This window comes from Lactuca sativa, chromosome 4 (assembly GCF_002870075.4).
Source record: "Lactuca sativa cultivar Salinas chromosome 4, Lsat_Salinas_v11, whole genome shotgun sequence".
NCBI lineage: Eukaryota > Viridiplantae > Streptophyta > Magnoliopsida > Asterales > Asteraceae > Lactuca > Lactuca sativa.
The window spans coordinates 47,132,879-47,157,066 of NC_056626.2; the positions used below are offsets into that span (position 1 = coordinate 47,132,879).

General features: G+C 32.9%; 1 protein-coding gene across 1 annotated transcript; it reads left to right on the forward strand.

The window, feature by feature from the left end:
• Positions 1-21,262: 21,262 nt before the first annotated feature.
• On the forward strand, positions 21,263-23,640 carry LOC111914735 (two-pore potassium channel 3). Its single transcript, XM_023910448.2, has 2 exons — positions 21,263-22,837; positions 23,346-23,640. The coding sequence occupies exons 1-2, from the start codon at positions 21,684-21,686 to the stop codon at positions 23,494-23,496; spliced, it is 1,305 nt and encodes a 434-aa protein (XP_023766216.1). The 5' UTR covers positions 21,263-21,683; the 3' UTR covers positions 23,497-23,640.
• The last annotated feature ends 548 nt before the right edge of the window (positions 23,641-24,188 follow it).

Genomic DNA, 24,188 nt, shown 5'->3' on the forward strand with positions numbered 1-24,188 from the left:
ATTTATCCTTGCAATGGCGTATATGAAAAATTGATGTTTGAATGTTTCTATTATTAGCAATAATGGATTTGGTTCTTATTTATGTTATTTATGGAAAGTCGAGAATTTACCAAATAGGGAGAGTTTCTCATCGCCCAAGTTTCAATTGGACAGAAATTTGGAATCACGCAACTTGGTTGCATGATGAATGAGAAATTTCATATTTGGAAATTAGACTAATTTGTTGACAAAGTGTCAAGTGAAGGACTAGGAGATCGAGCACACAAAGTTGCGTGTTGATCAAGTTCACCATAAGAGTAACAAGATATTCGTCATGGTTTACTAAAAGTTTAGTAAATATGATTATACTTACAAGATTAAGTGTAATTATGAATTGATTGAAAAAGTTTAAATCAATAGCAAAACGAATAAGAAGAATCATGTAGGCAGAAAGATAAAAGTTTCTCCATTCTAAGAAGAAGGGAGAGTAGCTTTTATGCTTTATGATAGGTCTTAATGATTAAGAACCATATCTCAATTAATCCTCTAAGTGACTCTTAGTACAATTGTATGTCTAAGAAGAGGAATCAAGAATTGAAGAAATGGTTAAATCAAGAAGTCAATCATACTTCATTCCAAAACAAGTCTTAGAGTTAAGATTGTGACATTGAGTGGAAAAGTATTAAGAAGGTTTATAACATTCATCAAATGTGGAAAGTTGTGATGTCTTAGATAAGACAGAGACCAACTAAGACCAATTTATGAAGAGTTTTGATAAAAGCTACACTAACTCTTGAATATTTGTTTGTCAAGAAATGTTCTGACAAGAGAATCTTATATGTCAAGGAGTCAGTGGGAGTCTTAATGGTCTTGAAAGGTTTCAAGAACAAATCAAATAAACCTTATCGATCATCACTAGCACACAAGTTGAGGTTTACAACCTATCGTGTTGACATTATTTTGTTTCTGTGCCAATCCAATCGAATTAATTATGCATGTGAGTCCTATGAGTTCTCATTTGAATGCATAAAAGGCAAGGACCTTGATCAATGGAAATTACATTGATAGGAAAAGGTGAGCTGCTTAACTACTTGGAAGACATGGTGGGCAGCTGTGCTACCATAAAGGCAAGAAATCGAGATCAAGAAAGTTCGATCCATGTAAGTTTGAATTTGTCGTAAACTTTGGTTTTGACATATTCACATGGATAGGAACAAATACACCGTTTAAATCTAAGTGTCATAAGATTTCCTCCTTCATGAAAATGATTGTGAGGAAATGCTTTCACTAAGAAAGATTTTAAGAAGATAGTGATTGTAAAATTGCATTCTCGAATTCGATTATGGTTACGGTATCCCTTTCCATAATTTGAATTGTAAGGTTTGGCAATTGTTTACACACACATATGAACTATCTAAGGAAAAGGTGTATAAGTTCAAGAAGCCTTGATAAAAGATTATCAAAGCATTAAGTATTAGAAACATGGACTTAAGAAATTCAATAGGTATTGTTTTTTCTGAAAGTTAAGATGTTTATGAATACATGTCAAAGCTAGTGGGAGCATAAGTGTTATGTTTATAATAATCATCATGATAGTGGGAGCATAAAAGTTATGATTGTATGATTATTATGGAAAGTATTGCAAGTTGGCAATATTAATTATAGAAAATAAGAGTCATTCTTTGCAAAGTCGTAAGGATGAAAAGTTGTTTTGCTATAATTAAGGGAGAGAATATTATGCTTCATTTCAAATCTAAAGGCTTAGGTTGAGAAATGTTAATAAATTTAGTCAAAGGTACATAGTGTGTTCTTAAAATTTCGATTATGATTACGACATTCCTCTTCACAATTCGAATTTTGAGGACATAGCAAATAAAACATTATGGCAGAAGATTGACGAAGTATCAAATCTTTATGTAAGAAATTTTGCATCGTGTCCCATACGCTTCGGGTATTGGATCGATTGCAAATGCTATAATATTTGACCATTCTAAAATTTTCCAAATATCTAGCGCATTTAGAGGGAAAAAGTACAAGAATTGGTTTTGACTAAAATAATTAAACAACTATCAAAGGTCAATCCAAAGTTCACCGAGGATTGGTCGCTTGTGAGTAGTTGGAAGTATAATATTGAAAGATATGGAAATGTTTCCATATTGGATGGACCATATCGACATTATTATTGTGAATAGACAAGATTATATTAAGAATGAGATGTCATATGGAAATTATGGAAGCATGTCCATATTGGGAATTGAATATTGAATATCTATGTGTAGATTAGAAACTTTTATGCAAAAGGATGTTCAAAGGAATGTACTTTGAATGAGAGACATCATATCTAAGGAATTGTCTTGTAACAATCTCCGATAGAGGACTTTGTAATTTCATTGGCAATAGTCTTTGTGACTTTGGTGCAGTGATATTACGAAAGGATCATTGCATAAAATGTTAGAATCTAGCATATTCTATAAGTGGCAAGAATTTGATATTCTTACACTTATGATAAAAATGGATTAGGAGTTGTGAAATGAGAATGATTGGAAATGTGTTCCATGTGATCTATTTCACAAAGTAAGAACCATAGGTAAACATTGTGTGCATGCTAGGAGCATGGGACAAGTGTTGTAATTCAAGTAAGAAGTTGATTAACCGAAACGACAAATAATGAGTAATCGATATGGTGATAAATAAAAGGTGTTTTATTTATGCTCAAAGGGTTGAGGCCATATGGGATTAGTATTATTCTTGTGTTTCACTTTGCATGTTTTGACTTCCTGAATAATTTAATTGGTTAAGAAGAGTCAAATTATTCGAACGAGCCACAGTAGTTCATATGTTGGAAGTAGGTATGAATGAAGAATGTCGTGAATTGGTGTGTGGATTGTCTAAAAGAGTATTAGACATAAGCAAATGTTTGCTGCAACATTCATGAGTACTTATGAATATGAATTTGAGCATTGGATTAAACCCACGCTCACTTGGATCACTCCATGGATTGTGTCACGAGTGATTGGTGAGACGATAACATCTTATATTCTTGAAACCGAGATGTGTGAGTTGTATCTTGCAAATCGGTTGCACATTGATAATATGTAAACGCACTAGTAACTTGGTGTTATAAAACATATTGTTGTGTGTGATTCGGTGAGTGAGTGCAAGCAAGCATTGTATCAAAGTTTATCCGTTCCTTTTATCCAAAGTAGGATAAAAGCGATATCTTTGGGCCCCTCGATGATTTAGTGATGACAAACGTAAATGCTCGGCCGGGCTAGGGCTAATTTGATTTGTTTAGTTAGTCAGTCGTCATAAATTGGAAATCGAGAAATAGTACAAAGAGAATGATTAGAAATCATGTCTCATACGATATCTAGAATGGAGGAATATATGATCCCTTATCTAAAGGACACGCGTATCTGATAGGATCAGAGTTGACAGCGGCTTTGGAAAGCTACGATTGCAGATCAGGATCTGAAGTCATACACATAATAGTTATTAGACTTATCCAAGTGGGAGACTGTTGGATTAGTGTCTAAGTCCATAACTATTTTGGTATGTACTTGACCCGATGGTGCATGGTCCTTTTGGGTTTCCTTCACCAAAGCAACTTGATAGGATGAATTATGGAGAGAAAGGATTAAAAATGATTTATTAATATATTATGAGAATAATATATTAAAGGAGAAATCATATTGTTTAATTAATATTAGTCAATAATTAATTAGTAATTAGTTTTGTGACTAAAAGAGATTAATTAAACTTAAGGGACTGGAATTGTAATTATAAGATAATTGAAATTTGGGCTATGGATTGTCTTAAATTAAGGAGTGGACGAATTCTATGGGGAAACCCATAAGGAAATCGTCCAAGGCCTTAATTGAAGAAGTCCATGGGTTGCTTAGGGCTTAAGCATCCAAATTAGGGTTTCCTTGTTAGATAACCCTAATAGCCTCATATATATAGATCCCTTATGACCCAAAAACGTGGCTAAGACTTCTCTAGGGTTTGTATACGTTTTTGGGCAGCCTCCATCCTCTCTCCTCTTCATCCTCTTGCTTATGGTGTTTGTGAACCATTAGAGAAGTGACATTTGTGACTCTAAGCTTTCTAAAGTCATTACAAGGAGATTTGGGATTGTTATTGCTATATAACAATCAAGGTAATATCTTAAACCCATTCTTATGTTAATCTGATTACTTGTATGCTAGAATTAGGGTTTATAGTCTTGGATAACTTGCATGTATAATAGAGAAACCTAGATCGAAGCATTAGGGTTTGTATGAGCACATAGGATGTTCTTAGGTCCAAAACCCATCAAAAAACTCCAACAAAAGTCTAGATCTACAACATATGTTGCTCTTGGGACTTAGGAGAGTCACAAAGTTGCCAACTTTATGAGTTCCTTCCCTCCAAACTAACTCAAACATAAAGAATATGGGACAATATTCAAGATCTAACCACAAAGCCATGACGTTAGAGCATTTGACACTTACAAAGGTCCAGAAGCTACGAGATATGCTGATGGTGTTGCTTTCTTGCAAGATCTCATAATAGAGCACCTTCTTCTCCTTATTTTATTCTTTTACAAGCTAACAAATGCTCCAAAAAGGCCATAAACACCAATGGAATGGAGGTTAGGGTTTCTATGAGGTGTAAGGGTGTTGGAGGCCGAAGATGAACCCTAGGAATGGCTTAGAGATGTTTAAATACGAAGCAAACCCTAAAAGAATCATGCTATTGGGTCAGAACAACTGCCACGCCATGGCAACCTTTGGCCACGCCATAGCGGTCCAATAAACCATGTGATCCTCCAAACCTTTGCCACGTTGTGGCGCATAACTTCCTCCAAAACTTCATTTTTGGTCTTTGATAAAAGTTATATTAACTCATCTAGAAAACGGGTGTTAAAAGATCCATAAAGAAAAACGAGTAGTTGTATATTTTTTGAGGGGATGCACTTCACGAAAAAAGAACTCATTACAACGACAATTTTTCGTCACAAAATCAGTCACTAAAGTTTTTTACCAACAAATGCATACTAAATATATCAGACTTTGTGACAGATTTTCAACGGATTCGTGACGGATTTCCATTTCGATGAAATTACACTAAACTTACATTTGACGGGATAGTTTGAGGGGTAGCTCGTGCTACCTTGTGTTATATATTGGGTCCGTCCATGGCTACACCATCATGATGACACTCAGGTTGATGTTTTATCCATTTTTTTTGCTTATGGAAGAAAAAAACAAAGATGATATATTAAATGGAAGTCAGAAAAGATACTAAAAGGGACATAAATCAAAGAGGGGATATTTTTGAAGAAATGATGATCAACATATTCTTTTTAAAAAGACACATAGATGAGCATATATATGTGATATAAAGGCAACATATAGCATAAAAACTCAAAAAACATGGGACATAAAATGTTAGCATTTTCAATACAAATGGACCGTTTTTAGAAAATACAATCATCTCAATAGTAGGCTACTTACTATTTTAAGAAAGTTATCATACATGTTCTTTTGACAAGTGGTGACTAGGTTGAGGGGGATTTGGAAATATTATATTTAATAATCAAAAGACTAACGATTAGAACTTTATACTTTTACACACACCCATAAAATTCCTTACATTTTTTGTGAATAATTTATAGGAAAGTTATTTTTTTCGTTAACTTTCGGTTTAATAGTTTTCAATTATTTTGGAGGAACACCAAATATAGTTTTTTCTAAAACATTGCCACTATTCACGAAAATCATAGTAAATGTGTTCTATGATTTTGGGGCAATTTACAGTAAAAGTTTTCTGCCATGTTTATGAGAGAGGATTGTAGGATTGTTGCCTACATCCTCTGAATTCGAAGAGGTCACGTGAGGGTCTTAATCATTCAGCCCAACAACAAAATCATTTAATGATTAATTGGTGTCATAAGAGCCATTAAGTATCATAAATTAAAAAACTATTGAGTGATAACTGTTAATTAGATGCCAGTGAAAAGTTATGTAGGTTTAAATAGATATTATGGAATCATTATTATAAAGAAATATGAAAAGATATGGAAGTTTCAAATGATTGTGGTGATAGAACAAATGTCTCCTTTATAAATTCCAAATCAATATGGTGCTTAGAAAAATGCTTCTATTATAAGATATACTAGGCGAATGCCCGCACGTTGAGCGAAAAACACCTGTATAGTTGAAGTATTTACATATATATATATATATATATATATATATATATATATATATATATATATATATATATATATATATATATATATATATATATATATATAACAATAATGTTGTTAAAATTGATATCATAATTCGTATACTAAATTGATATAATATATTGTTTGTTTTGAATTATATGATAATATATATACATCTATTATAACTGCATTATATCAATAGTTTGAATGACTTCTATCCGCGAATTACACGTGAATAAACTTAAATATAATATATGGTTTAATGTCATTTATAGTTGTTATTATTGTTAATTAATTTTTAAATTTTTTTTTGCTTAATGTTTTAATATCTATCATTATAATTATTTAAAACATCAACCATTGTTTTTTGATTTTAAATGTAACAACATAATCATTTATATAAAATTATTTTTAACTATTGTTACTGTAAGTTATTTTAAGCTACTTATTTGAAAACTTTTAACGATTATAAAAATATATTTAAGAAATATTTTAGTTAAATTGAGATTACAGTTTAGTTTTTGCATTTATCACTTTTAACTATTTAGAAAATATTCTTTGGTTTTTTGAGTGGAAATGAAATTTATATTTAAGTTGACACTGTAATGTTATATTTAAATTAATAATTTAAGTATTTTTGTCCAAACTGTTCAAAAGTTGTAGCTTTAAAGTGATGATGGTTTACATACAACAACATTTTAAATCTAATAAATTAAGTATAATATGTTAAAAGTTAAAGACATAACTTTATAAGTAGAAGCAAATATATTATTTTAAAATTAAAATTTAGTTTATTTATGATTACACTGTAGGTTTGATATTTATTTAACCTTATTAACCAACTTATAATCATTATTAGAAAGACACTACAATTTATCACTTTTAACTATTTACAAAAATATTTTTTAGGCTGTTTAACGTAAACTAAAATTTATATTTAAGTTGATCCTGTAATGTTATATTTAAATTAATAATTTAAGTATTTTATACAAATTGTTCCAAAATTGCATCTTTAAAATGATAATGGTTTATATCCAACAATATATTAACACTAATAAATTAAGTATAATATGTTAAAAGATAAAAAAACATAACTTTATAAGTAGAAGTAAAAATATTATTTTAATATTGAAATTTAGTTTATATATGATTACACTTTAGGTTTAATATTTATTTAACCTTATTAACCAATTATAACTATTATTAGAAAGAAATTGAAAAGTCATGGGAGTTTCAAATGAATGTAGTGAAAGGAAAAATGCATGGGAGTTTCAAATGCATGAGATTCAAGGAAAAATGCTAGCTTTATAAGATATATATATATATATATATATATATATATATATATATATATATATATATATATATATATATATATATATATATATATATCTTATAGTAGAAACATTTTTCTAAGCACCACATTGATTTGAAATTTATAAATGAGACATTTTTTCTATCACCACAATCATTTGAAACTTCCATATCTTTTCATATTTCTTTATAATAATGATTCCATAATATCTCTTTAAACCTACATAACTTTTCACTAGCATCTAATTAACAATTATCACTCAATAGTTTTTTTTAATTTATGATACTTAATGGTTCTTATGACACCAATTGATTAAAATTGAGATATATATAGTTCACAATGGTAAATTTTTATTAGAATGGTTTAAAGAATTGTGTGAGTGGTCGAGAGATAGATTAGAAACTCCATAAAAGAAGATTATCAATGGAGAGCATAAGTAATAAGAAAGAGGAAGATGACGATAAGAATGAAATATAAAAGTTTATGGTAAGGAATATTGTTTTATTTTCTTCTTTCTTATTATCCAAATTTATATTGTATAATTATGATTTTGGTTGGAATGAAAAATATTATATATGAAGATGCTCTAATAATTTCCTCTAGATTCACATGATCAATAAGACTACTTCATAACAATACAAAAAAAGAATGGTTAATTGAGTTTGCAAGATGGTGCACGTTAAAGTTCATTCCACTTACCACTCAATAGTTTTTTTTTTTAAACTGTGAAACTTAATGGTTCATATGACACCAATTGATTAAAAATGATATATATATATATATATATATATATATATATATATATATATATATATATATATATATATATATATATATATATATAGAGAGAGAGAGAGAGAGAGAGAGAGTTCACAATGGTAGATTTTTATTAGAATGGTTTAAATAGTTGTGTGAGTGGTTGAGAGGTAGATTAGAAACTTCATACAAAAAGATTGTCGATGGAGAGCATAAGTAATAAGAAAGAGGAAGATGACGATGAGAAAGAAATATGAAAGTTTATGGTAAGAAATATTGCTTCATTTTCTTCTTTCTTAACCAAATTTATACTGTATAATTATGATTTTGGTTGGAATGGAAAATATTATTTACGAAGATGTCTAATCATTGCCTCCAGATTCACATGAGCAAAAAGACTACTTTACAACAATATAAAACAAGAATGGATAATGAAGTTTGCAAGATGGTGCATGTTATGTTCATTCCACTTCAATTTGTATAACTAGACTTTTAAAAAGATTCATTCCTGGACTCGGCGAGTCCGCCGGTCTGGAAGAAACCCTAACTTCAACGATTTGCACCTTATTTAAACCTCCTTATGCGCCCCAAGCTCGCCCCCTTCACTCTCAGAGCATCCTTTAACAAACCTTAACCCTCCCCTTTGTGATTTGAGTGTTTGTGTGCTTTTCCTTAAAGTTTGAAGAAGAGAAGGAAGGAAGGACCAAGTAGAAGGAGAAGAGCAAGGATCTAGAACTCAATCCAGAGTCCATTGAGGTATATTTCACATCTTTTCTATTGCCATGATGATTTTCTTTTAGAAACCCCATTTAAGCCACCTTTATCCATCTCCTAGCTTGATTGTAATATAGAAATCATATTGAGTGGAATGGCCTTTGAATCTAGCTAGGTTTGAGCTTCAAGAGACCAAATCTATTGCCTTTATGGAGCCATATTGCATGAAAGCCCTAGATCTACTATTTTAGTGTGTTTTGAGCCTCAAAACCGTCATTGGTGTTTATCTACATGTACAGTTTACTTCCAGGTTTTGGAAGAAGTTCCATGACGAGCTGGGTACTCGTCTGCATTTTAGCACCGCTTTTCACCCGCACACAGATGGTCAGAGCGAGCGGACCATCCAGACTCTGGAAGATATGTTGCGAGCATGTGTTTTAGACTTCGGTGGTAGCTGGGATACTTATCTTCCTTTGGCCGAGTTCTCATACAACAACAGCTACCACGCAAGTATTGACCGTCCTCCCTTCGAGATGTTGTACATGAGAAGGTGCAGGACCCCGATATGTTGGGGCAAAGTTCGCCAGAGGGTCATGGAGAGCACCGAAGTGGTGCTCAAGAAGACCGAGAGGATTCAGCAGGTGCGGAGTAAGCTTCAGACTGCTCAGAGTCGACAGAAAAGCTATGCCGACAAGCGCCGATCAGACCTGGAGTTCCAAGTCGGAGATATGGTTTTCCTGAAGGTGTCGCCATGTGAGGGCGTCATCCGATTTAGGAAGCGGGGCAAGTTGGGCCCTAGGTACATTGGACCTTTTGAGGGTTCTATCCCGGGTGGGCAAGGTGGCGTACCGACTGGATCTGCCAGCCGAACTCAATCAGATCCACAACACCTTCCACGTCTCGTAGCTGCGGAAATGCCTAATGGACGACTCAACGGTGGTGCCTTTAGAGGATATTCAAGTTGACGACAGCCTGAATTACATTGAGCGGCCAGTAGCAATCCTCGACCGGAAGTCGAGGGATCTGAGGAACAAGAAGGTGGAGTTAGTGAAAGTGCAATGGCACCACCAGAAGAGTTCGGAGTGGACTTGGGAACCGGTAGAAGAGATGAGGGAGCACTATCCCGAGCTGTTCCAGGAGCGAGTGGCAGACTTCGAGGACGAAGTCTAAACTAAGTGGGGGAGATTTGTAGCACCTGGTTCCTGCTATGTATTTTAAACTAAGTAATTTTGCATTTTAGCTGGAACTCGGCGAGTTGTAGGCCTGACTCGCCGAGTAGGGATGAGATATCGAGCACGTTTAATTTGGCGACTCGACGAGTCCATATCCTGGACTCGGCGAGTCCGCCGGTCTAGAAGAAACCCTAACTTCAAGGGTTTGCACCCTATTTAAACCCCCTTATGCGCCCCAAGCTCAACCCCTTCACTCTCAGAGCATCCTTTAACAAACCCTAACCCTCCCCTTTGTGATTTGAGTGTTTGTGTGCTTTTTCTTAAAGTTTAAAGAAGAGAAGGAAGGAAGGACCAAGGAGAAGGAGAAGAGCAAGGATCTAGAACTCAATCCAGAGTCCATTGAGGTGTATTTCAGATCTTTTCTGTTGCCATGATGAATTTTCTTTTAGAAACCCCATCTAAGCCACCTTTATCCATCTCCTAGCTTGATTGTAATATAGAAATCATAGAGTGGAATGGCCTTTGAATCTAGCTAGGTTTGAGCTTCAAGAGCCCAGATCTACTGCTTTTATGGAGCCATATTGCATGAAAGCCCTAGATCTACTCTTTTAGTGTGTTTTGAGCCTCAAAACTGTCATTGGTGTTTATCTATACGTAAAGTTGGAAACTTTACGTATTAATCGAGCGCTAAGAACCCAGATCTATGGATGGAATGCACTGGATTCAAGCAGAATCGAGTATATAGTAATTGCATGCATGCGACTCGGCGAGTCATTCTTCGGACTCGGCGAGTCGAGTCGCGAGTCCCCGATTTTCCCCTTTTGAGTTATGCCGAGTGGGATCAGTGAGCTATAAGTGGACTCAATGAATCGGAGGCCAAACTCAGTAATGGAGGGACTCGGCGAGTCAATGCCCTGACTCGGCGAGTCCAAGGCAATCTTCTTGCCTCAAGAACAGACTCGACGGGTTGTTCATACAACTCGGCGAGCCGAATGAAGGACTATTGGATATCTGTATGGAAGGAGAACTCGTCGAGTCAATACCTAACTCGATGAGTAGGGACGGGAGTGAGGACAATCGAATAGATAGGGATTCGACGAGTTAGCGAGCCAACTCGGCGAGTCGGGTCAACTGGAAGTTGACTTTGAATTTGACTTTTGACTTGGTTAGGGGTAAAATGGTCATTTTACCCTAAGGACAGTTAGCCGTGTTTGATTGAGTGTTTCGTGGGAATTGCAGCCGGAGGATTTCCGGAGCAGTAGCAGCAGACAAACAGTTCCCGTCCAGATCAGCAGCTACTTCGAGGTGAGTTACCTTCCGGTAGTGGTGGGTCTACGACCTTAATGCCAGCCCACCAGTAGGACCTGTATGTTAGATGATTGTCTTTGTGATATCATTTAGTTTTGCTACTACCTGATATGTTATATGCTAGCTTGATGTGTTATAGTAGTAGAGTTCGGTTGTTAGGACCGAAGGGTAGTCAAACACTCCAGATACGTCTGACAGTATGTGATGTCATGATTATATGCTAGCATAATCTGAGATATGTGTTAGGGGTAGTAGGAGGGGAACAGTCCCTGAGTTCAGTTGTTAGGACCGAAGGGTAGTCAGACACCCCAGATATGTCTGATGGTATGTTATGTTATGATATGTGATAGTAGTAGTGGTAGGGGGTGAAATAGTCCCCGAGGTTCGATTGTTAGGACCGAAGGGTGGTCGGCACCCCAGAATGGCTGCATGGGTAGGACGGCACCCCAGAATGGCCGCACGGGTAGGTCAGCACCCCAGAATGGCCGTACCGGGTAGGTCGGGCACCCCAGAAATGCCTGACAAGTATGATATGTTATATGATTGTATGGTAAGTGGTACGTTGGGGGAACTCACTAAGCTTCGTGCTTACAGTTTTCAGTTTTGGTTTTAGGTACCTCTTCATTGAAAGGGAAGGAGCTGGCGCGGTAGCGATACATCATACACATACACTGTTTTCCGCCTTACGAGATTGTTTTGGGATTTGTACTCTGATATTTAGTTAATTTCGTATTTTGGTTTTCAACACGATTTATGATTGTGGAATGATTTGATCATACAATGTTTTAATTACAAATGCTTTCCAAAGTATTGATTTAAAAAAATGAAATTTTTGGACGTGAAAATTGGGTTGTTACAAGAACGGGTGTTTTACTAAATAAGTTGAACAATGTTTTATTAACAAGAAAGCGTGTTTTATTACAATGCATGTCTTCATCCCACATCGATGGTGAGAGTAAAAAAGAGAACGTTTCCTCTTCTATAAATAGGAAAGGTTGTGAAATGTTTCAAATGGACCAAACCATGAGAACTTCCTTATGCCTACCTTTTTAGGATGTTGAGGGTATTCTTTAGTGAGATTGTCTTTATTGGCAATTATCCATTTAAGTTTTAGAATCCCGAAAATGGTTTTGAACAAGATTTTTTTTAGGTTCAAACAGAGTTTCAGTTGAAAAAACGTTATGTAGTTTGGTATATTGAGTTGAATCGGTCTGACTTTGATCAATTTGGACCGATAAAGGAAGCATTTTCCTTTCAGCACATACATTTGAAACTCCCATGATTTTTCAAATTGTTTCTAATAATATTATAAATAAGTTACCTAAACATAAAATTATAATTGTTTGAAAAATAAATTTGATTAAAAAACACAAAATATATACAAATCGGGTTTCAATAGAAAAAATGTTATGTAGTTTGGTATATTAAGCTGAATCGGTCCGAGTTTGATCAATTTGGATTGATTAATGAAACATTTTCCTTTCACCACATACATTTGAAACTCCCATGATTATTCAAATTGTTTATAATAATATTATAAGTTACATAATGTTATATAAATATAAAAAAATCTACCTAAACATAAAATTATAATTGTTTGAAAAATCACTTTGATTCAAAAGCACGAAATATATACTCGATTATATTTTATAAATTGATTCATTTTATAATGACATTTTGAATCATGAAAATACATATAAACAAACTTTCTATATTAAGTACCTAACTGAATTTATGATTTTAGGATTTAACAAAAAGTAATTCAATAAAAACTTGATTTTTTATAGCAACTTACGAGATTACTAAAAAATAAAACTATTGAACAATAAATTTTCTAGATAATGTTTTATTTTTATTATTTAGTATTTTAGTTAACAAAATGAAATTATTGGCAAATAAAGAAATGAGTTTAATTAAAATGTCTTCATCTCACATTGATCGTGAGAGTAAACAAGAGAATGTATTCTCCTCTATAAAGAGGAAAGATTGTGAAATATTTTAAAGGGACTAAGCCATGAGATCTTTCTTGCATCTAACTTTGTAGGACGTTAAGTGTATTCTTTGGTGAGATTGTCTTCGACAAGTGACCAATTAAATTTCAGAATTTCGAAAATTATTTTGGACTGTATCTTTTGGATTTGGATCGAGTTTAATAAGGATCCGAGTGTCTTCTGGCTGAGTTAGGCAAACTCGCTTCCATCAGAGGCCGAGTTTAAGTAACATGTCGAGTATTTGGTTGTGTTAGCCAAGTTTTGTAACCCTGTATGTAATACAATTTAAAGTTTTAATCTTATAAAAGATGACTATTATCATATGTTCTACATAATTATGGTAATATTTATGATACAAAACATTTTCTTTACTATTTAAGATAAAAAGTTGTCTCTATTATCATATGTTGTACACAATGATAAAATTTAAGATAGATAAAAAAATATCTCTATTACCGTATTTTCTACATAATAATAATATTTAATATAAACGTTTTAATTTAATATGAAATTATTATTTAATAGATAACAATAACGGTTTATTTATTTATAATTTTTTTTTCTATTTTAATCATATAACTTTGTATATACAAAACAACTTCAAGTTCCAATCTTATCTCTTATAATATAGTTCAACATAATAATAATACTAAAAATCATTTTTTATATTTTTATGAAATTATTATTTAATTGTTAATAACAATGATTTAGTTATTTTTAACTTAAAATATTTTTTATATCCCACGCAACGCGCAGGCATTCACCTAGTATACTTATAAATGAATCATTTTTCCTTTCACCACATTCATTTGAAACTTCCATAACTTTTCAATTTCTTTCTAATAATGATTATAAGCTGGTTAATAAGGTTAAATAAATATCAAACATAAAGTATAATCATATATAAACTAAAATTCAATATTAAAATAATATTTTTATTTTTACTTACAAAATCATGTCTTTAACTTTTAATATATTATAGTTAACTTATTATGTAACACCCAAAGTTTAGAAGGCCAAGAAAGGAAAGAAAACCTTAATTTTAAGGGGCGACTCGGCGAGTCCAAGGAGGAACTCGGTGAGTTCGAGCGGGATCCGGGTCGAGGAGTAAGTGACCGACTCGGCGAGTCGGCCAAGGTGACTCGGCGAGTCTGGTCTGTGCGTGGAAAACCCTAAATTCGGGACTTGGAGCCTATATAAACGTTCTAATCTTCTTCCTAGGGTTCCTTACTGCCTCTTTAGCCCTGGATACCAAACCCTAGCCGTCATATCCTTTGATTGAGCCATTTGTTGCCTTGGAAGGTGCATTAAAGCTTGGAGAAGGAAGAAAGAGCTTGGAGAAGCAAGAAGGGACTATAGATCTGGGATTGTGAGTTCATTCTGAGCATTTGGAGGTAATAAACTAGTTCCTGGACCCTTTTTGCACCTAGATCTATGTGTGGTTGTTGGGGATTTTTAGCCATAATGTTATTATTTTGAGTTAGAAGCCAGATCTGAAGTTGCTACTTCAGATCTAAGCACATTATGGTCTTGAGAAGCATAAAGTAGCAGCCCTTGAGTTGATTATGGAGCCTCCTTTCCTTAAACCCTAGTTTATGGTGTATTTTGCTTAGATCTCCTTCTCTACACGTAAAGTTTGCAACTTTACGTGAGGAATAGGCTTGGGAAGGGTAGATCTACAGATTTGAGTCCCTGCATGACTCAAAAGTCCTCTGCATGTATGAAGGACCGGATGGACTCGGCGAGTCCTTTGAGTGGACTCGGCGAGTAGCTTGAAGATGAGGAGGAACTCGACGAGTGGGATGAACAGCTCGTCGAGTCGGATGAAGTTGGGCATGAACTCGGCGAGTTGGAAGAACAACTCGGCGAGTTAGATGAAGATTGTCTTGGACTCGGCGAGTCTGTTCTTGGACTCGGCGAGTCAGGTCGCGAAACCCCAAACCCTTCGAGTTGAGACTCAAATCAGTGAGTTGAATGGAGACTCGGTGAGTTGGACAGGTCAGGACTCGGTAATCTGTAGACTTGGCGAGTCATGGACTGACTCGGCGAGTCGAGTCGCGAATAGAAGGATCTGAACATATGAGCTCGGCGAGTCAATAGGGTGAATCGGCGAGTAGGGTTGACCTGGGAGGTTGACTTTGACCAGGACTTTGACTTTGGCAAGAGTTGACTTAGTTGACCTTTGAAGGTCAGTTAGACTAAGTGTTATGTTGATATTGGTAGCTCGGGGAGCTATTGGAGCAGCAGTTCGGAGTCAGTGGTCAGGTAGCAGTCAAAGGGATTAGCAGCAACAATTCAGCAGTATTAGGTGAGTTTCCCTTTGTATGAATGGGTCTACGACCACAATGCCGGCCCATGTAGTTATGAGTAGAAGACCTGGGGGTTAGCCCTAGGCACAGTATGCTAGTATGATATTCGGGACGAGGTCCAATGATAGAGGGCGGGTGCCCAAGGAATGGTTGATGTGACAGTTAATACTTGTTGTCTGTGTGATACTTGTATATGCCTGGTAGGGAGGTGAGTGTGGGCGAGGTCCCGTATCTCACCAATAGCAGAGTGCGGATGGTGTTCCATATCTCAGTAGCAGCAGATCAGGGCGAGGCCCAAGTTAGGGAAGGAGTGAGGGTGGGCTGGGCCCGTACCTCACTATCAGCAGGAGTATGGACGGGGTTCCATGACTCATCAGTAGCAGGACAAGGGTGGGACCCAGAGATAGGCGAGGCCTTAGGACAAGATCAGTCAGTATGTGTTTAGCTTTATGTGATGTGATGTGATATGTTTACGTGCTATTATATGTTAGTGGGCGAGGCCTTGTGACAGGCGAGGCCTAAGTGAAACAGATCTGTATCCGAGCGGGGCTCGAAGCCAGGCAGGGCCTGGAGCGGCGAGGCCGTTGTAGCGGGCGAGGCCTAGGATAGCAGGCGTGACCTAGTATGTGCAGTATGTGGTTATGCATGGTATGTGGTAGGGTGGGGAACTCACTAAGCTTCGTGCTTACGGTTTTCAGTTTTGGTTTCAGGTACTTCCGGTAGCGGATGATGGAGCTCGGGGTGATCGCATGGCACACACCATAGTTTAGACAGCCTGGGAATGTTTACTCTGATAACGAACATGTATTTTGGAAACTAATACTTTGTTTATGTTTTGAAATGATGAATTTGCTTAAAGTAATGTTTTATTAAAAGAAATTTTTAGTCTTGAATTTTGGGACGTTACATATTAGTTTAAATATGTTGTCATATGTGACCAATTGTCATTTTAAATTCACAAGTTCTGTATAATTTATGATTTTATGCTAAATAGTTAAATTATTAATTTCAATATAATGTTAAACGGTTAACTTAAATCAAAATTTCAATTAAACTTGAAAAATAATCGAGAGGCTAATTTATAAATAGTTAAAAATTATAAATTATAGTGATAAACCTAAATTAACAAAAAAAATATAAAAATATTTTTTATAACCATTAAATGTTTTCAAGTAAGTAACTTAAAAATAACTTATAATAAGAATAGTTAAAAGCAATACTATATAAAAAATTAAAATGTTATCTTTAACAAAAACAATGTTTGTTATTTTACATAATTACAATCAAAGGAACTATTAATATTCATCAAATAAATTTTAAAAAAGTTAAATTTCTAAAACTAAATTAAAATAATTAAGAGTTTCCAAATACGTTATTTTAAATAACTTACATCAACAATAGTTAAAAGTAACATTATATACAAATTGAAATTTTATTGTTATCTTTAAAAACAAAAACAATTTTGATGTTTTAAATAATTACAATGATAGAAATTAAAATCTAAAGCAAATAAACTTTTTACAAAATTAATTAATCAAAACAACAACTATAAAAATCATTAAATTATATATTATATTTAATTTTATTTATAAGTAACCTGCATATAGAGGCCATTGAAACAATTGAAATAATAGAATTTTAAAAGATGTATACGTTATAATATAATTCAAAACAAACAATGTTTATACTAACGTATTATAAGATTTATTATATAAGAGTTAACAACAACGTCACTGATATATTTAAAAACACATATTTGTACAAATTTCAAATATATTTTTGTATTCTATGCAACACGCGAATATTCGTCTAGTATACTTATAAAATAAATATTTTTACTTATACCACATGCATTTGAAACCTCCACGACTTTTCAATTTTATTCTAATAATTATTATAAATTGGTTAATAATGGTAAATTAATGAAAAAACTAAATTCTAATCACAAGTTAACTAAAATACAATATTAAAATATCATATTTTACTTCTATTTATAAAATTATGACTTTAACTTTTTTAATATGTTATAGTTAAGTTAGTAGTTTGAACATGTTGTATTATGCAAATAATTGTCATTCGAAAGTCACAACTTTTGTATAGTTTATGATTTTATGCAAAATTGTTAAATTATTTATTTCAATATAATGTTAAACGGTTAACTTAAATCAAAATTTCAACTAAACTTGAAAAAATCGAGAAACTATTTTATAAATAGTTAAAAGTTATAAATTATAGTGTTAAACCAAAATTGTAATCCTAAATCAACAAAAAAAAACCATGAAACTATTTTTTATAATCATTAAGACTTTTCAAATAAATAGCTTAAAAATAACTTACAATAAGAATAGTTCAAAGTAATGTTATATAAAAAATTATAATGTTATTTTTAAAGGAAAAAAACAATGTTTGTTGTTTTTAATAATTACAATCAAAGAAACTAACAATATTCATCAAATAAATTTTAAAAAAGTTCATTTCTGAAACCAAATTAAAATAATTAAGACTTTATAAATTTGTTATTTTAAATAACTACAACAACAATTAAAAGTAATATTATATACAAAAAATATATTATTACCTTTAAAAGCGAAAACAATATTTGATATTTTGAATAATTACAATGATTGAAATTAAAATATTAAGTAAATAAACTTTTTAAAATTAATGAATCATAACAACTATAAATGTCATTAAACCATATATTATATTTAATTTTATTCATGAGTAACACAAGTAGATACCATCAAGACAATTGATATTATAGACTTTTAAAAGATGTCTACATTATCTTCTAATTCAAAACAAACAATGCACATACTAACTTATTATAAGATTTGTCATATAAGAGTTAACAACGTCATTGATATATATTTAAAAAAACATATATTTGTAAAGATTTCAAATATATTACTGTATTCTGCACAACACACGGATATTCACTTAGTTTTTTTTATATAAAAGGCAACATAGGACATAAAAAATCGACATTTTTAGTACAAATAGACTGGTTCTAAAAAATATGATCATCTGAATAGTAGATAAGTTGACGATTTCAAAAAAGTTATCATACACACTTTTTTGACAAATTGTGGAATTGTTATAAATTTTATAATCACATAATGTTTTGCATCAAAAGCACGATTATTTCAACACTATACATGTTTTAAAATTTGTAGGTTTATACATTTATAATGTAGTTTTTTACAGACTGAATTCTTAACAAAACATGAAATTCTTGTAAGTTTTAGTGGATCAAGAATAAACTTAATTGATTGAAAACTGATTCTATACAAATCTAAGAAAAAAATTATTGTTCTTAAGTGGAAAATAATTTGATTTGACCTTAGAGCTCAATATTACCTCACACCATTTAACATCTCAATGGTTTCAGGAAAGATTCTATAAGCCTTTATTTGATGAACAATGGATTTTTGTAAAGTTTCATAAAATTAATAACTTGTTGGAATTTAAAAGATATGATCTTATCTTTTGAGTCTCTAATGGTACTTTAAAATGTGCGTTATATTTCTTGTTGGCACTAAGTTTTTATAATTCACGAAACACGTTTGAGATGAGACCAACTAAAACCTTTTGTATAAAAAGTTTGGTTATTTGAAAAGTAGTTCTCTACATATAGAGTCATAAAGATGTAGAAGATTTTATTTATGTTACTTAGCTTAGCGTATTTACTTTATATTTTATCTCTTTATGTCGGTAGGGTAATACTAGTTTTTTTCTTTCTTTCTTTATGAACAACAATAAATAACAATTAAGATATAAATGTTATGTTTGTCAAAACCAACCAACCAGTAGCCGAAATATGTAGCATTTAGTTGTATAGAAATGTTTGGCTAAAATAACTTTTAGTTTTACATAAATGTTTGGTTAAAATAACTTTTAGCTTTTAAACATGTAAAATTAAATAAATCTAAAAACTAAAAACTCTGTAAAATTACTTGAAGTGGCTTTTGATTTTAAAAGTTTTTTGTTTTTAGTAAAAACTAAAAGCTTGTAAATGCAATTTTTTTCGAGTCTTTTTCTTAAAAACTAAAGTTTAAAACTAGAGCTGATAAAAATCGATCCTACTCGTTAATCCAATCCGAACCCAACCTAAAATTAGCGGGTTGGGTTGAGATTTTCAACACATTTAAGTTAAATGGGTCAACCCGTCTAACTCATCTAATTAAATATGTTGAGTTGGATAAAAATTATGAACTTGTTTCCAACCCACCAAACCATTTAACTTTAATATATGCTTAATTTAATATTTATTTGAATATTATCATGTATTAATCGAAATATTAGTTTATAAATTAAAATGTTGTATTATTATTTGTGTTTTAAACAAATGTAATCTTAATTCCCATCTTTTTTCTTAATCTAAAATACTAGCCATTCTTCAAAATCCTTTTGAAATTAAATATTTTTTTATGTTATTTGATCACTTTATTCATATTTGTAAATTGTGATTGTGTTTTTGTTATACTTTGAAATTTTATTTATGTTTGAAACTGATTTATATAACATAATCTTTAGTTAATGTATTTAATTTTTTGATTTTAAATAAGTAAACCTAAGTTTAACTCATTTATTTAATAGATTGGATCGAGAACTATATAAATGAGCCAACCTGGTGGCAACCTATTTATCTATAAGGTTGGGTTGAGTTGAAAATATCAATCCATTTAAATAAACATGTTGGATTGAGTTGATATTTTCAATCCAATTAATAAATGAGTTGAACTCGAACCCAACCAAAGTCGATCCATTGCCAGTTCTACTTAAAACTCATAAAAGTTCTTAAAAGTTGTGTACTAAACATAGCTTTACTTAAAACTCATACCAAATGGTTTTTGGCCTAGCGGTAAGGAGTGACTCTTTCAAATGAGAGGTCATGGATACAAGTCTCATCAGAAGACATATGTGGTGTTTATGATTAAATTAGCAACTAAGATAATTTGCCGTTTAAAAAAAAAACTTAAAACTTATAAAAGTTCTTAAAAGTTGTGTACTAAACATGTCTAAAATATATAATATAAAATAGAATAAAAAATATAGTATATAACGTTATAAAATATTCAAAAATCGATTAGCAGTTTTGTCCATTTTGATTCAGTTCAAACCAATTAACCAAAAATCATACTGTTTTCTAAACAAAAAATAATCTTGCTATACTTATATATTTTTTAAAACTATAACATATCATAACTAATATATATCAGCCTATCATATCAGGTTCACAACACGGTTACAAGATTAATCTTTAAACCAAATTCTAAACAAAAATCATATTAATATATTAATATATAAATTCGATATTGGTTATTTAAATTTAATTTTATCAATCCGGTCGATTCCAACCCGACCCACATTCCTTATACCACCTTTTTCTCGATTTTGCCACTTAATAAATGATACTAACTATCAACGAATTAAATAGGTAGATTCATAAATAGTCTAAGGACTAAATTTATAAATTTACTCCAACAACAAATAAGACCTTCACGTAGCACTTGGTTGGCGGTGTAATTTACACTCTGTTTTCCTCCCCGTGAGATCATCGTGTTCCCAGCATTCGTCGGGGCCCGAAACATCAGTGAATGACTCGATCAACACAAGTTTAATCACCCCTCTTTCTCCATCTTCAATCCTACACAATACTCGTTGCTTGAAGAAAAAAACGAACAAATTCCATGTACATACTACACGACTACCACTTCAATCAAACCATCAGAATCTGCCCTGAATCGATTTGCATGTATCATAAGGTTCGTCGCTTTCAATAATTTCATGCTCCAGTTCTTGTTCTTGTTTTGGTATAATATGATACTGGATGCACTCGTTTAGTTGATTTGAATACCCACATGCGAAAACCACCTTCACTGATTTTGTTGAGTCAAAGAGGTTTTCGGTGAATCCCTGATGGAAAAGGAACCGCTTCTTCCATCGCATTCGAAATTCATTAGAACGCCGTCGCAACTCCGCCATCTAGCGATAGAAAATGAAATCTCCATTCCGCCATCTCTTACTCCTTCGGAGTTTAAAGATATGCTCATATTTGGTTCTCCTAGAGGAGATCCATCTTCGCAAACGGTTGATGCCCTAAATCTACGACTGAATATTGATAATTCCAGTAATTCCCCGCTACACTTTGCTTCTAGTTCCAATTCCAATCTGGGTTCCAACCCACTTCCTATTATAAATCCAGAATTACAAATTCAAATCACACCATCTCGACCGGTGGATGCTGATTTCCCGATTAAGAAAAAAAATCTACATCGCTCAAAAACCGCCCCTGCCATTTGTAATATCAATGAGCTCGATCAGAATTCCAAGAATAAACCACCACAGTTAGCATTTCCTTCCATTGTTCGCCAATCAGTTGTGTTACTGGTCGTGTATCTGCTACTTGGTGTGATTATATATTGGTATAACAGGGAAAATTTCATTGGTAAAGAGACATATGTGGTTGTTGATGCTCTATATTTTTGTATTGTGACAATGTGTACAATTGGTTATGGCGATATACTTCCAAATAGTCCAGTAACTAAAATGTTCTCAATCTTGTTCGTGTTGGTTGGTTTCGGGTTTATTGATATCTTGCTCAGTGGGATGGTTAGTTATGTTCTTGATTTACAAGAGAATTACTTGTTGAGTTCTTTAAGCAATGGGAAAAGACGAGATCACCCCTCGTATATAATCGACTACAAGAAGGGAAGAATGAGGATCCGAATGAAAGTCGGGTTAGCTTTAGGGGTTGTGGTTCTTTGTATTGGTATAGGTGTTGGTGTTATGCATTTTGTGGAGAAACTTGGTTGGCTTGATTCTTTTTATCTTTCTGTTATGTCTGTGACTACCGTTGGATACGGTGATCTTGGGTTTTCAACTACCACGGGTCGGGTTTTTGCTTCCGGTTGGTTGCTTGTGTCAACACTTGCGGTTGCCCGTGCGTTTCTTTATTTGGCTGAGGCTCGAGTCGATAAACGACATCGGAGGATGGTTAAATGGGTTCTCGATCAAGATCTCACCGTTGCTCAATTTCTTGCTGCAGATATTGACAATAATGGTTCCGTCAGGTAATTACCATCACTCGTAGAATATGTTGTACTGTGTTTGACATGTACCGATATAGACAACAACTATACAGGCTTAAGGCATTAAACACTTAATATAGACAATTGTATATACGTGTTTCCATTTGACTTTATCCATGACTTAGTGGGTTAAGCCAAAAAGAATTTCTTAATGAATAAAGACACCACCCCCTTTACATATTTGTCTTTTTATATTTCTCCCTTCCAACTCTTCTCACGTCAAAGTTGATGAGTATTATGAGAGTTATTTGTTAGAATACAAGGTAAAATTGTCATTTATTTGATCTAATAGAATCGGATTATTGGACATATGAAAAAAAAGAACCCATATTGTCACTTTATCAATTTAAGACTTAATGAGGAAAAAAAAAACCCCATATTCCGCTCATTGAAAATTGCTTAGAAATCTTGTTTAGTGGTGTCGTGTTATTTAAACAGATTTAGTCTAATTGTTGTAATAGTCTAAAAAAATGATAATTACTAATTTCAGTAAAGCGGAGTATGTGATATACAAGCTGAAGGAAATGGGAAAGGTTTCAGATAAAGAGATATTGGAGATATGCAAAATATTTGATCGGCTCGATACAGGAAACTCGGGTAAGATATCGCTTGGTGACCTCATGCAAAGTCGACGCATGTAGAGAAGGTGAAACATATACACGGTTTGTGTAGTAAATTTGATGTTGAATTTGGATGTGAAAGTTATAGAAACAGATTCGATTTTTTGATGGATCACATGTTACATGCTTTTGCAAATTTGGATGAATGGTGTTTCGATTGCTATATGCATCTTGTTTCCTTATTACATATAGAGGTTAATAAATAATAACTAATGTTCTAAATAACGTTACACGTTATTTGACAACAATGTGAAGCCTTAAACTTTTTTCAAGTCGTGGCGAGCCACGTCGTTTGTAAGACGTGACTTAAGACGACAATTTTTTATATAATTAATAATTTTATATATATTTTCTATTATTATTCATTTTAATATACATATATTATTCAAGGCAATATTTTGTTAAAGATTGGCGACAAGTAGAAACCTTGGAACGCTATGACAAAGTCATGTCAAACTTTTTAGAACCTTAATAACAATATAAAATATTGCTCGGATGGGCATCTAATGCCGATTTTTCAGTGGTGGTTTGAAAAGAGGGGGGGGGGGGGGGGGGGGTGATAGGGTTATTCTGATAAGGTGAGTTCTGGCCCGAACAAAATTGTTAAATTGGGCATTGAATTTGAAAATTTGGTCATTATGATTTATATGAACTAAGAGGCGAACAAACTCGGTATTGGTTCGGTCTTGAACTGGTCCGAGGTGGTTTGATAT

Bases quoted from the DNA above. Each gene is read 5' to 3' on its own strand.
- LOC111914735 (XM_023910448.2), top strand. From the start codon at position 21,684: ATGGAAAAGGAACCGCTTCTTCCATCGCATTCGAAATTCATTAGAACG. The intron at 22,838-23,345 runs GTAATTACCATC...TACTAATTTCAG, and splicing joins GACAATAATGGTTCCGTCAG to TAAAGCGGAGTATGTGATAT.